General features: G+C 37.6%; 1 protein-coding gene across 1 annotated transcript in view; it reads left to right on the top strand.

The window, feature by feature from the left end:
• FER (FER tyrosine kinase) overlaps positions 1 to 15430 on the top strand; it is a 465098-nt gene that overhangs the window by 437703 nt on the left and 11965 nt on the right. Inside the window, exon 18 of the mRNA XM_032845246.1 lies at positions 2850 to 3004. Within this exon, the coding sequence (XP_032701137.1) occupies positions 2850 to 3004 (155 nt within the window). The remainder of the gene's footprint in view (positions 1 to 2849; positions 3005 to 15430) is intronic.

Raw genomic sequence — 15430 nt, 5'->3', positions numbered from 1 at the left:
GACCCATATGAGATGGTATCTTATTGTGGTTTTTATTTGTATTTCCCTGATAATGAGTGATATTGACCATCTTTTCATGTGTCTGTTTGCCATTTGTTTGTCTTCTTTGGAGAAATGTCTGACCATGTCTTCTGCCCATTTCTTGACTGGATTGTTTTTTGGGTATTGAGTTTGATAAGTTCTTTATAGTCCTTTATCATTTGCAAAGATATTTTCCCATTCCAGTGGTTATCATTTTATTTTTTCAAGTGTTTCCTTTGCCATGCCAAAGTTTTTTATCTTGGTGAAGTCCCAAAAGCTCATTTTTGCCTTTGTTTCCCTTGCCTTTAGAGGCCTGTCTAGCAAGAAGTTGCTGTGGCCAAGGTCAAAGAGGTTATTGCCTGTGTTCTCCTCAAGGATTTTGATGGATTCTTGTCTCACATTTAGGCACTCTACCCAGTTTATTTTTGTGTGTAGTATAAGGAAATGGTCCGGTTTCATTTTTCTGCATGTGGCTGTCCAATTTTCCAAACACCATTTGTTGAAGAAACAGTTTTTCCATTGGATGTTCTTTCCTGCTTTGCCAAATTAGTTGACCATAGAGTTGGGGGTTCATTTCTGGGTTCTCTGTTCTGTTCCCTTATCCATGTGTCTGTTTTTGTGTCAGTACCATACTGTCTTGATGATTACAGCTTTATAATACAGCTTGAAGTCTGGAATTGTGATGCCTCCAGCTTTGGTTTTCTTTTTCAACATTACTTTGGTTACTTAGGGGGTCTATTCTGGTTCCATACAAATTTTAGGATTGTTCCAGCTCTGTGAAAAATGTTGATGATATTTTGATAGGGATTGCATCAAATGTGTCGATTGCTTTGGGTACCTTGGACATTTTAACAGCATTTGTTCTTCCAATCCATGAGCATGGACTCTTTTTCCACATCATTGTGTCTTCCTTAATTTCTTTCATAGTTCTATAGTTTTCAGTTTCCTTTACCTCTTTGGTTAGGTTTATTCCTACATATCTTATGGTTTTTGGTGCAATTGTAAATTGATTTCTCTTGATTTCTCTTTTTTTCTGTCTCATTGCTAATATATAGAAATGCAACGGACTTCTGTGCATTGATTTTATATCCTGTGACTTGGGCTGAATTCCTGTATCATTTCCAGCAATTTTGGGGTAACCTTTCCTATTTCAATAAATGTCAGGTCCATCCTTCCAGGCACTCAGGCCAAAATATCTTGGAGTCTCCCATGATTCTTTTTCTCTCCTACTCTACATCCAATCTTACCAGCAAATGTTATTGATTATACTTTCCAAATATATACCAATATATTTGACTGACTCCATCTTCATGCAGGCTGTTATTGCCTTTCATGGACTTCTGAAATAGTCTCAAGTGGTCTTTCTGGACCTGCCATTCCTGTATGCAGAACTCTCTGATTACCTTCCAGCTTACTCTGAGTAAAATCTGAGGAACGTACTAATAAAAAGCTATATGTTATTTGGTCCTGGCTAACCCTTTGATTAAATTGACTATTCTCTTCCCCTCACTCATTCCATAAATATACCAAGCATGGACCAATTTCAGGGTCTTTGTTATCTATTGCTTTTTCTATCTTGAATCCTCTTCTCCACGATATCCCCATGGCTTGCTTCCTAATTTCCTTCATATCTTTGATCAAATACCAGACTATCAAAGAGACCTTCCGTACCAGCCTATCTAAAATAGGATTCCTTGTAGTAATCCCTCCCTTTATACAACTTGCTTCTTAATACCCAACACCCATTGGACATACCTGATTTTCTGTGTGTGTGTATAGATTCGTAAACATACATAGTCTCTCCTCCTCTATACATATATAAATATATAAAAATGTATAAACATTTAGGTATATATAGGAATTTGATTATTGAAGGGCTTCTCACTAGAATTAGAGTAGGGACTTCACCCTTATCTAATAAGAAGGACAGCAGTGAGCAAAAGAGATGATCGAGACAGATTTCTCTAAGAGGGTATTTGAGCTAAAAATGAATGAAGATGAGCCAGCTATACTATAGCCGAGAAGGAAAGCCCTCCAGGCACAGGGAACAGCTGACAGCAAGGCCCTACAGTGGAAATAAGCTTGTCATGCTAGGGGATTTTTATTAAATTTGAGGACAAAAAGAAGCCCAGTATGGGTAGAATTTAGAAATTATGTAGAGTGCAATAAGGTAAGGTGGGAGAGACCAGCAGAGCCAGATCATACAGTTTTGCCTTTCCCAGATGCAGTAGAAAAATAGTCGCAAGCTCCTCTGGCACCTCAGCCATTCTCCCCACTGTGGGAAGCTTTGAGGCCAAAACAGCCAAAGGCTATCTAGTGACATGCAGCTATTTACATTTAATTCACTAAAAGTAAATTTAAAAATTCAGTTTCTCAATCACATGAGTTCCATTCCAAGTGTGTAATAGTCACACGTGGCTAATGACTACCTGTTGGGCAGCAGAGCACAGACAGAAAACAGTCCATCATCACAGAAGTTATGTAAAACAGTGCTGCTCTAGGAAATTCAGTCCAATGAGGAATAATGCCAAGTTTGCTTAGCCTCTCCTCTGTGATTTTCTCTTAACCCTAGAACCTGTTTTTCTATTTAAATGGGAATATATGTGATGCCTAGAAAATTAGCATGGGGCCTGTTTCCTATGCAAATATTCTCACTGGTGATTTTTACCTATGACAGAAAAGATGAGAAGGACTGGTAAATCACAAGCATTCTTAACCTCATTATAAATACACTGCAAATGTAAAAATGCAAAGTGTGGAAGTCATAAATGTGAAAGCAGCTTTCAATTTGTTTTAATAGGTATTTTCTATGTCTTATTGTAACCTAGGGATCTTGCTGCAAGAAACTGCCTGGTAGGTGAAAATAACATTCTGAAAATCAGTGACTTTGGAATGTCTCGTCAAGAGGATGGGGGAGTGTATTCATCTTCTGGCTTAAAGCAGATTCCCATTAAATGGACAGCACCAGAAGCTCTTAATTATGGTAAGATGACTGACTGTTTTGCTTTTTTGGTGGTAAGAATGTACTCCATCAGCACAAAACATACACAAGCAAAATTACAGGAGTAAAGCAGAACCCAAGTTAGAATGATTTGAAAATCGACACAATAATGTGTAAGCATTCATATTTTATACTTAAATATGAGCAGAAACTTAATTCATTAACCTTATTCGGCTGATTTCTATATGTTAAGATTGCTAGGTTTAAAAGATGGATATACTTACAAGCACTTTGCAGAGAGTTTTTTCTAATCCAAAAAAAAAAAAAAAGATTATTTTTAAAGTGTGTCTTTAAACTGTGTCTCTGGACCATTGCTTTTGAATGTCTTACAAATAGTACAATAAACTCATGTAATAGGTTTTGAAAATATTGTCAAGTGTATCGTTTCTCACTCTATGGTTTCACTTTAAAAGTTAACATGGTTTCTTAGCATTTCGGTCTCTGGAACTTGAATAAGTCTTGTGGAGAGAGATGGAAGTTACATTTTTAAAACGGCAGGAATTTTTGTATGTGTGTCATTGTAATTGGAAATAAATACAGGTTGCGTTATCTGTGGTTGGGATAAAATGGTCTATAACAAGATGGGTAATAACTCAGAATTGAGAGAGATTGTGCTTTAAATGAAGTTATAAATTACATTTTCATTAAGAGAAGCAGCATATGAGCCATAAGTTGGTGAATGGGTATAGTATGTTTTAAATGGAAATATCATAAAATGATTCTTTACTGATTTAAAATGAAAAATTACTTCATCATGAAAAATGGGGCATTTATAAATGCTTTAACTTAATGCCTAAATTAAAGACAAAGCTTTTAAGTGAGGTACAATTCATATAACTTGAAATTAGCCATTTTGAAGTGAGTAATTCACTGGTATTTAGTAAAGTTCACAGTATTGTATAACCATTTCGTTCTAGTTTGAACATTTTCATCACACCAAAATAATAACCTTTACCCATTTACTCCCCATTTCTTCTTTCCCCCAGCCACTGGCAACCACATGTCTCCATTCTGTTGCTATGGATTTACCTATACTGAATATTTGTTCATATAAATGGAATATACTATATATACTATACATTTCTTAAATGTTTTTGAGGTTCATCCATGTTGTAGCATGTATAATTAACTTAATTCCTTTTTACAGCTGAATAATATCTCATTGTACATATTTTCAATTTGTTTATCTGTTTATTCAGTGATGCATTTTTGGGCAGTTTTCACCTTTCAGCTACTGTGAATAGTGCTGTGAACATTTCTGTACAAGGATTTGTTTGAGTACCTGTTTTTATTTATTCTAGGTATACATTAGGATATGGTAATTCTGTATTTACCTTTTCGGGGAACAGCCAGGTGTTTTCCAGATAAAGCTTCGGAATGTGATTGGTTTGGAAATTAGTTGGGGGTTGATTCAGACACCAGGATCTGTTCTGTATTTTGTATACTAACGATACTATGGAGTACATGTTGTATGTAGTTGTCATTATGAGAAATTGACTAATTTGTTCTAGTACCCAATGATGAAGTTTTTGAGCTTAACACTCCATAGATAACTAATCCACACCCTAATTTGTCTTCCCATGTGCTGCCAAGAGAAGTTTTTATAAGCTTTCTAATGATAGCAGACTAATTCCACTATTCCTCAGCATCTAGAGAAAATGGCAGCCCTGCTATTTTTGACAGTGATAGGACTTTAAGATTATATTCAGTGATGAACAATCACAGGACAAAAGACTGTAACCTGTTATTTATGCAGAGGTTTTCTTTAAATGACAAAACGTTGTTAACCCCTTCTTGTACCTTCCTTTAGTATTCCTATATGGGGGATGGAACTAGACTTGGGAGACCTGAAATCTAGCTAGGATTTGTTTTAACCCTATTAACCAGATCCTCTTTGTTGCCTTTGAAAGTCCACTTACTATTCTGCCGAGTGAAATTCTGCCTTTCAACCAAAATGTATTATAGGTGAATTTCAAGCTGCAGTATTTACAAATCAAAATTCTATTTCCAGATATCTCTTAGAGCCAGACCTACAGCATTTTAAGTAATAAAGAGAGATATGAAGGTCTTTGGTTGGCAATGAGGGACATTTTTTCTTTTAGCAGTCTTTACTATTAATACAGTGCAGAGCAATTTACATGACAAAGGGGGAGAGATTTTAACAGTAGATGAGGAAGAAGTCTGGAATACTTATTACCCAATCCAATGAAGGAATTCCTCAGAGGTTAACAAGAGTGGTAAATATATCTATTGAAAGACCTATTTCTTGTTACACTTCTTTCATATTTTATGCAAATATTATTTTATGATGGGTGGCAAGATTCTGCCTTATTTCTAAGGGTCTTTTCTTCCCCACTGATGCTTCCCTTCACTATTGCCTGAGAGTAGCCCAAGTCTCCCATGATATGTGAGAGCAAAGTTGACAGAAAGATCCTTCCATCTAAGGAAGCTCTCAGAAATTTTGCCTTAGGGCCATAGAGTTAAACTTATTTTCACCATTATTTTGTCATTAGTGTTGCTGTCATTTAATTTTCTAAAAAATGACACTTTTTTTTTTCAATCAAGCAATAATAAAGAGCCTACAATGGCATGTAAGCCTTTCTCCTACCTATCTCTAGCCACACGACACATCATTGCATATAAATTTCCTCCCCTACTCTTTGAACACAAAATGGCAGCATACTTAATAATTTTTTCAGCATATATTGCTACCATGCTCAATATGGCTGTTGCCAAAGGAATGTGCTTATAAAGAGCAAATAGGATATTCATCTTCAACTAAGAAATAATCTTAAAAAGACATTTTTTCATTTGTTACCTAAGAATTTTGGGCTGAACCTTCCTCTAATTAGCCTGATATGACTAAGTACTCTGAAATGAGGAGGAGGCAGGATTTATAGTGAAAAGAGTCCTGGATCAATCATCAGGGCCACATTTCCCACCAGTTATCTCATTAGTTGCAGACCTTGGCAAGTCATCTGCTTCTCTACACCTGTGTTTTCTAATTTGTAAGATGAAAAGATAGTGCCTTTTCCATATAAGGGTATTGTGAGGACCAAATGAGATGGAGAGGTAGCAAAATTCTGTACAATTGTAAATTGCTCTTAGCCCATTAAAATTATCCAACAAGTTTCTGGTTCAACATGATGATGTAGGAAGATCCCAAACTCACATCTCCTCTCACAGACATAAGTCTATGGAACAATTTTCTAAAAAAAAAAAAAAAAAAATCCCCTAAAAACTAGCTAAGCAAGTGCTACATAATAGGCAAACAAAAGAAAAAACCTGTATCACAGCAGGTAAGAGAGGCTAAGACACAGTCTCACCATAAACTCCACCCCCAGCACCAAGAACCATCATCAGGAGGGAACTAAAAACCCAGAGCTTCTCCCTGAAGAGCAAAGGGTTTAAGCCCCCCACTTCAGGGATCCCAGCATTTAAGAACTGCATCTGAAAGGTGAGCTCTCAAAAATCGACCTTTGAAAACCAACAAGGCTCACATCAGTACTCACAAGGCTACAAGAAATGTAAAAACAATTCTTAAAAGGCCCCATGCTTGGAATCACCTGCCCCTAGGACCCAGAGCAGAAGCAGCCAATGGACAGGCTATGTGAAAAAAGCTCATCTGATAGTCTTAAAGCATCAGCTTGAGAGGCATCTTATTAATACACATCTATGGGTCTGCTGGAGATACCTTCAGGGATGAAAGCTGGCAGATGCCATTTGCACATTCTCCTTCTGCACCCCAGAACACCATTATCTCTCATAGGGGAGTTTTTACACATATCTAGTAGCCTGGTTTTTGCAGTTGCCACACAGGGAAGACCCCTTGATCGTCAGGCTCTGGAACCCAGGGGGTTTGCATTCCTGTGTATCATATGAGTGTAACAGAGAGAGAGTTCTTGGCAGGCTACCACCCCAGTGCCCTGACAGAAAGCAACATATCCACAGTCTTTACTCACTTGTCCAGGAGCTGTGGCCCATGGACAGACTTCTGGTATGGCATCCGCCTACAGGCCTGTGGAAGTTCTGTCCAGGAACAAAGGCCAGTGGACACCATCTCTGTACTTTCCCTCTACTTCCCTTGCCAGAATCTCTCAGAAAGGAGCTTATACCCTTCTCTGGTACTCCGGTTTTAGCAGATGCTACCTGGGAACATCTCTGTATCACCTGACTCTGGTGGTCAGCAGGGCTTATTTTCATAGATTCCACAGGATTGTAATCAACAGTGACAGAGTTCTTAAATAGCTACTACCCTTAGGACACAGTAAGAGGCAATAGGCCCAAGAGCTCTGTCTTTCTGTGAAAGAGGCCTATTGGCTTATCATCATAGCTATAGCCAGAGGTGCAGGCGTCTAACTGAACACACATCTAAGACCCAACTATAATCCTTTCCAGAGACATTAGAAGGCAGGCGTAATCCTCATACTCTTGACGTATTCCATAGCACCAGTATATTCCAGAACACCAGTATCTCTCAGAAGAGAGCTCTTACACCCAACTGGTGTCCCAGTTTTAGGGGCTGCCATCCAGAGAATGCCCCTTGATCTGGCTCTAGTGACCAAGAGACACTTGCATTCCTGAGTCCCAGATGACTGTAACAATCAGAGTTCTTGGCAAGCCAGCATTCCCCAAGGCACTGCACCAACAACCAACTATGAAGGAAGCCTATTTGCCTGTTGGGAGCTTCTGACTGTGGGGAAGTCATCACGTTTGGCACACATCTAGAGGCTGAAGTAATGGAGACTGGTAGACACCTCTTTGCACTCTCCCTTTGCCCCACTACAACCCCCTGGTATCTCCCAGAAAGGAGCTTATGCACTCAGCTAAAGCCCCAGTTTTTACAACTGCTGCCCAGTGGATAACTCCAGATCAGCTGGCTCTACTGTCAGTGGGGCTTACACATGTAGTCCCATAGGACTGTGGGACCACAGCCAGTAGTTTAGGGTCTGACTGCAAATCAGACTCAATTTCAGTGCTGATATTCTTTGGGACATGATAGGTCTAGGAGCACCCTCAACTACTATGAGCTATTAAAAATAAAATAGTCTGCATGGGCAATCACACAGGTTTGAAAGACAATAAAGAGCTACAGCAAGGCTGAATGATGACATTCATGTAGTACATGAGGGTACTTCTTCAAGACTGGGAGAGGTGGCTGTTCCTCAAATGCATAAAACCCTAGAGTCAAGAAAAATGAGAAAACACTGAAATATGCCAAGTGAAAGAACAAAAGAAACCCTCAGGAAAATAAAATTTTAGTGAAGGAGAGATAAATGATTCATCCGATAAAGATTTCAAAGTAATCAAAGATGCTTACCAAACTCAGAAGAAGAATGAACATGATGACACCTTCAATGAAGAGATAGAAAATATAACAAAAAACCAAATTGAAGTCACAGAGCTGAAAAAACAAAAACAAAAAAAACCCAAAATAATTGAGCTAAAAAAAAATACACTAGAGGGGTTTACCAGCAAACTAGATGAAAAAGCAAGGATCAGTTAACTCAAACATGAGGCAGTGAATTTGCCCCATCAGAGCAGCAAAAAGAATTTTAAGAAGTGAAGGTAACTCAAGGGACTTACAGAACACCATGAAGCAGACTAACATTTGCATTATAGAAGTCCCAGCAGAAGAAGAGGGGAGAGTAAGGGACAGAAAACTTATGTAAAGAAATAATGGTTTAAAACTTCCCTAATTTAGGGAAAGAAACACATCCAGATCTAGGAGGCCCATTGAGTTCCAAATAAAATGAACTCGAAGAGACTCACACCAAGACACATTACAATTAAAATGTTAAAGTTTAAAGATAAGAATCTTAAAAGCAGCAAGAGAAAAGCAAATTGTCACATACAAAGGAGCCCCCATAAGACTCACCAAATTTTTTAGCAGAAACATTACAGGCCAGAAGAGTAGCACAATATATTCAAAGGTTGAAAGTAGAACACTTGCAAACAAGAATACTCTACTTGGTAGCTAACATTTAGGGCTGAAGGAGATACAAAGAGTTCTCCAGATAAGCAAAAGTTAAGGGAGTTCATCAACACTAAACCAGCTATAGAAAAAAATGAGAAATGGACTTCTCTAAGCCGAAAAGAGTGAGTGAGGGGGGAAGAGCAAGATGGCAGAGGAGTAGGGGACCTAAATTTTGTCTAGTCCCAGGCATTCAGCTAGATATTTATCAAACCATTCTGAACACCTACAAGCTCAACAGGAGATCAAAGAGAATAGCACCAATTCTAGGAACAGAAAAGCGACCATTTTCTGGAAGTGTATATTTTCCTGGAGTCTTTGTTAGCCTTTTAGCATTTTGTCTTCTCACTCATCTGTTCTTCTCTGGACAGAATGGCAAAACTGAAAAACTCACCTCAAAAAAGGAACAAGAGGCAGTACCAACTACCAGGGACCTAATCAATACAGACATTGGTAAGATATCAAAACTAGAGTTCAGAATGACAGTTATAAAGATTTAGCTGGGCTTGAGAAAAGCATTGAAGATACTAGAGAATCCCTTTCTGGAGAAATAAAATCACTAAAATCTAACCAAGTTGAAATTAAAAAAAGCTATTAAGGTGGTGCAATAAAAAATGGAGGCTCTTACCACTTGGATAAATGAGGCAGAAGAGAGAATTAGTGATATGGAAGACGAAATGATGGAGAATAAAGAAGCTGATCACGAGGGGAGAATTCGAGAGATGAGTGATATCAGAATACCAAACAATATTAGAATAATTGGGATCCCAGATGAGGAAGAAAGAGAGGGGCGGAAGGTATATTGGAGCAAATTAGAGCAGAGAACTTTCCTAATTAGGGGAGGAAAACAAGCATCAAAATCCAGGAGGAACAGAGAACCACCCCCCAAAATCAATAAAAATAGGTCAATACCCCGTCATCTAATAATAAAACTTACAAGCTCAGAAACAAACAGAAAATCCTGAAAGCAACTCGGGACAAGATGTCTATAACCAACAATGGTAAACATATTAGATTGGCAGCAGACCTATCCACAGAGACCTGGCAGGCCAGAAAGAACTGGCATGACATATTCAGAGCACTAAATGAGAAAAATATGAAGCTAAGAATACTATATCCAGCTAGGCTGTCATTGAAAATAGAAGGAGGGATAAAAAGCTTCCAGGACAAACAAAAATTAAAAGAATTTGCAAACACCAAACCAGCCCTACAGGAAATATTGAAATGGGTCCTCTAAGCAAAGAGAGAGCCTAATGGTAACAGACCAGAAAGTAACAGAGACAATATACTGTAACAGTCACCTTACAGACAATATAATGGCACCAAATTCATATCTTTCAATAGTTACCCTGAATGTAAATAGGCTAAATACCCCCAATCAAAAGACACAGGGTATCAGAATGGATAAAAAAACAAGACCCATTGATATCCTGTCTGCAGGAAACTCATTTTGATTCAAAGACACCTCCAGATTTAAAGTGAGGGTATGAAAAACAATTTACCATGCTAATGGACATCAAAAGAAAGCTAGAGTGGCAATCCTTATATCAGATAAATTTGATTAAGCCAAAGATTATTTAAAATGATGAGGAAGGACACCTTATCATACTTAAAGGGTCTGTCCAATAAGAAGATCTAACAATTTTAAATATCTAGGCCCCTAGCATGGGAGCAGCCAATTATAGAAACCAATTAATAACAAAATCAAAGAAACACATCAACAATAATACAATAATAGTAGGGGACTTGAACATACCACTTCCTGAAATGGACAGATCATCTAAGCAAAAGATTAACAAGGAAATAAAGGCTTTAAATGACACACTAGATCAGATGGACATCACAGATATGTTCAGAACATTCCATCCTAAAACAACAGAATACACATTGTTCTCTAGTGCACCTGGAACATCTCCAGAATAGATCACATCTTGAATCACAAATCAGGTCTCAACCGGTACCAAAAGATTGGGACCATTCCCTGCATATTTTCAGACCACAATGCTCTGAAACTAGAATTCAGTCACAGAGGAAAGCTGGAAAGAACTCACATTCATGGAGGCTAAAGAGCATCCTACTAAACAATGAATGAGTCAACCAGGAAATTAAAGAAGAATTGAAAAAATCCATGGAAGCAAATGAAAATGAAAACACAATTGTTCAATATCTTTGTGACACAGCAAAGGCAGTCCTGACGGGAAAATACGGAGCAATACAAGACTTTCTCAAGAAATAAGAAAGGTCTCAAGTATATAACCTAACCCTACACCTAAAGGAGCTGAAGAAATAACAGCAAAGAAAGGCTAGACCCAGCAAGAGAAGAGAAATAAAACAGATTAACAGAACTAGGAGCTGATTCTCTAAAAGAATTAAAAAGACTGATAAACCCTTGCCCAGACTTCTCAAGAAGAAAAGAGAAATGACCCAAACTAATAAAATCATGAATGGAAGAGGAGAGATCACAACCAACACCAAAGAAATACAAACAATTATAAGAACATATTATGAGCAATTATACACCAGCTATTTTAACAATCTGGAAGAAATGGATGCATTTCTAGAGACATTAAACTACCAAAACTGAACCAGGAAGAAATAAAAAACTGAACAGACCCATAACCAGTAAGGAGATTGAAGCAGTCATCAAAAATGTCCCAAGAAACAAGACCCTGGGGCCAGGTGGCTTCTCAAAGGAATTCTACCAAACCTTTAAAGAAGAATTAATACCTATTCTCCTGAAACTGTTCCAGAAAATAGAAATGGAAGGAAAACTTCAAACTCATTTTATGAGGACAGCAATACCTTGATCCCAAAACCAGACAAAGACCCCATCAAAAAAGGAGAATTACAGACCAATATCCTTGATGAACACAGATGCAAAAATTCTCACCAAAATACTAGTCAATAGGATCCAACAGTACAATAAAGGGATCATTTACCACAACCAAGTGGGATTTATTCCTGGCCTGCAAGTTTGGTTCAACATCCACAAATCAATCAATGTGATACAATACATTAATAAAATAAAGAACAACCACCATATGATACTCTCAGTAGATGCAGAAAAAAGCATTTGACAAAGTACAGCATCCTTTCTTGATCAAAACTCTTCACAGTGTAGAGATAGAGGTACATACCTCAATATCATCAAAGCCATCTATGAAAAACCCACAGCGAATATCATTCTCCATGGGGAAAAACTGAGAGCTTTTCCCCTAAGATCAGGACCATGGCAAGGATATCCACTATCACCACTGCTATTTAGCATAGTACTAGAAGTCCTAGCCTTGGCAATCAGACAACAAAAAGAAATGAAAGGCATCCAAACCAGCAAAGAAGAAGTCAAACTCTCATTCTTCACAAATGACATGATACTTTATATGGAAAACCCAAAAAACTCCACCCCAAAACTGGTAGAACTCATACAGGAATGCAGTATAAAGTGTCAGGATATAAAATCAATGCACAGAAGTCAGCTGCATTTCTATACACCAACAACAAGACAGAAGGAAGAAAAATTAAGGAGTTCATCCCATTTTCAATTGTACCCAAAACCATAAGATACCTAGGAATAAATCTAGCCAAAGAGGAAAAGAACCTGTACTCAGAAAACTATACTCATGAAAGAAACTGAGGAAGAAATAGAAAAACGTTCTGTGCTCATGGTTTGGAAGAAAAATATTGTGAACATGTCTATGCTACCTAGAGCAATCTACAAATTTAATGCAGTCCCTATCAAAATACCATCAACTTTTTTCAAAGAAATGGAACAAATAATCCTAGAATTTATATGGAATCAGAAAAGACCCAGAATAGCCAAAGAAATGTTGATAAAGAAAAGCAAAGCTGGTAGCATCACAATTCCAGACTTCAAGCTCTACTACAAAGCTGCAATCATCAAGACAGTATGGTACCAGCAACAGACATACATAGATCAATGGAACAGAATAGAGAGCCCAGAAATGGACCCTCAACTCTATAGTCAACTAATCTTAACAAAGCAGGAAAGAATGTCCAATGGAAAAAAGACAGTCTCTTCAACAAATGGTGTTGGAAAAATTGGACAGCCACATGCAGAAGAATGAAACTTGACCATTTCCTTATACCACACACAAAAATAGATTCAAAACAGATGAAAAACCTCAATGTGAGACAGGAATCCATCAAAATCTTTGAAGAAAACCCAGCAACCTCTTTGAACTCAGCTGCAGCAACTTCTTCCTAGAAACATTGCCAAAGACAAGGGAAACCAGGGCAAAAATGAACTATTGGGACTTAAACAAGATCAAAACTTCTGCACAGCAAAGAAAGCAGTCAATAAAACCAAAAGATACCCGACAGAATGGGAGAAGATATTTGCAAATGACATATCCGATAAAGGGCTAGAATCCAAAATCTATAAAGTACTTATCAAACTCAACACCCAAAGAACAAATAATCCAATCAAGAAATGGGCAGAAGACATGAACAGACATTTCTGCAAAGAAGACATTCTAATGGCCAAGAGACACATGAAAAAGTACTCAACATCACTTGGCATCAGAGAAATACAAATCAAAACCACAGTGAGATATCACCTCACACCAGTCAGAATGGCTAAAAATAGCCAGTCAGGAAATGATAGATGTTGGCAAGGATGCGGAGAAAGGGGAACCCTCCTACACTCTTGATGGGAATGCAAGCAGGTGTGGCCACTCTGGAATACAGTACGGAGGTTGCTCAAGAAGTTGAAAGTAGAGTAGATCCAGCAATCACACTACTGTGTATTTACCCTAAAGATACAAATGTAGTGATCCGAAGGGGCATGTGCACCCAAATGCTTATAGCAGCAGTGTCCACAATATGCAAACTATGGAAAGAGCCTCAATGTCCATCAAGAGATAAATGGATAAAGAAGAGGTGGTATATATACAAAGTGGAATACTATGCAGCCATCCAAAAAAAAACACAAAACGAAATCTTTCCATGTGCAATGATGTGGCTGGAACTAGAGGTCATTATGCTAATCGAAATAAGGCAGAGAAAGACAATTATCATATGATTTCACTGATATGAGGAATTTGAGAAACAAGGCAAAGGATCATAGGGGAAGGGAGGGAAAAATGAAACAAGATGAAACCAGAGAGGGAGACAAACCATAAGAGACTCAATCTCAGGAAACAAACCGAGGGTTGCTGGGGGAGGGGAAGATGGGGTGGCTGCGTGATGGACATTGGGGAGGTATGTGTTATGGTGAGCACTGTGAATTGTCTAAGACTGATGAATCACAAACCTGTACCCCTGTAATTAATAATACATTTTATATTAAAAAAAAATTTAAAGCAAATATTAACATACCTAAAGGGAGAAATAAATAGCAACAATGTAGAAGAGTTTAATATATGGATATTAAATTTATCTATGGATAGATCATCCAGACAGAAAAATAAATAAGGAAATATAGACTTTAAATGACACATTGGACTAGGTGGACTGCATAGATATATACAGAACATCTCCTCCAAAAGCACCAAAATACACATCCTTCTCAAGTGTACATGAACATTTTCCAGCACAGATCATATCTTAGGCCACAAAACATGTCTTAATAAATTTAATAAGATTGAAATCATATCAAGCATCTTTTCTGACCACAATGGTATGAAATTTCACAATTACTGGGATATTAAACAACATTCTACTGAAAAACCAATGCATTAAAGAAGAAATCAAAAGAGCAATCAAAAAAATACCTTGAGAGGCACCAGAAGGGCCTCTCAGTAAGTTAAGTGTCCTACTCTGCATTTCAGCTCAGGTCATGATCTCAGGGTCATAAGATCAGGCCTCCCACAGGTCTCCTCACTCAGCATCGAGTCTGCTTAGGATTCTTTGCTTCTCCCTCTGCTCATGTGTGTTCTCTCTCTCTCTAGAATAAGTAAATAAAACCTTTAAAAAAAAAAAACCTTGAGACAAATCAAAATGGAAATACAATATGCCAAAATTCATGAGATGAAGCAAAAGGAAGGAGGGAAGTTCATAGCACCAAATAAAGAGAAAAATGCAAACATTATTCATCAAGTAACTAGAAAAGGAAGAAGACATGAAGTCCAAAGTTAGAAAAGGAAGGAAATAACAAAGCACAGAATATAAATACATGAAAGAGAGACTAAAAAGACAATAAAAAAGGATGATGAACAAAGAGATGGTTCTCTGAAAAAAATAAAATTGGCAAACCTTTAGCTAGTCTTATCAAGAAAAAAGAGAGGACTCAGAATGAGAAATGAAAGAGGAGATATTACACCAGTACCACAGAAATACAAAGGGTCATAAAAGACTACTATGAACAACGGTATGCCACAACACATGGACATAGAATAGATAAAGTCCTAAAAATATACAACTCACCAAGACTGAATTATGAAGAAATAGAAAACCTGAACAAACTGATTACTTTT

Source organism: Lontra canadensis, unplaced genomic scaffold (genome assembly GCF_010015895.1).
Source record: "Lontra canadensis isolate GAN:19392208 unplaced genomic scaffold, GSC_riverotter_1.0 scaffold4, whole genome shotgun sequence".
Lineage (NCBI taxonomy): Eukaryota > Metazoa > Chordata > Mammalia > Carnivora > Mustelidae > Lontra > Lontra canadensis.
The sequence above is the reverse complement of the archived record's forward strand: the minus strand, read 5'-3'. Positions and strand labels throughout refer to the sequence as shown.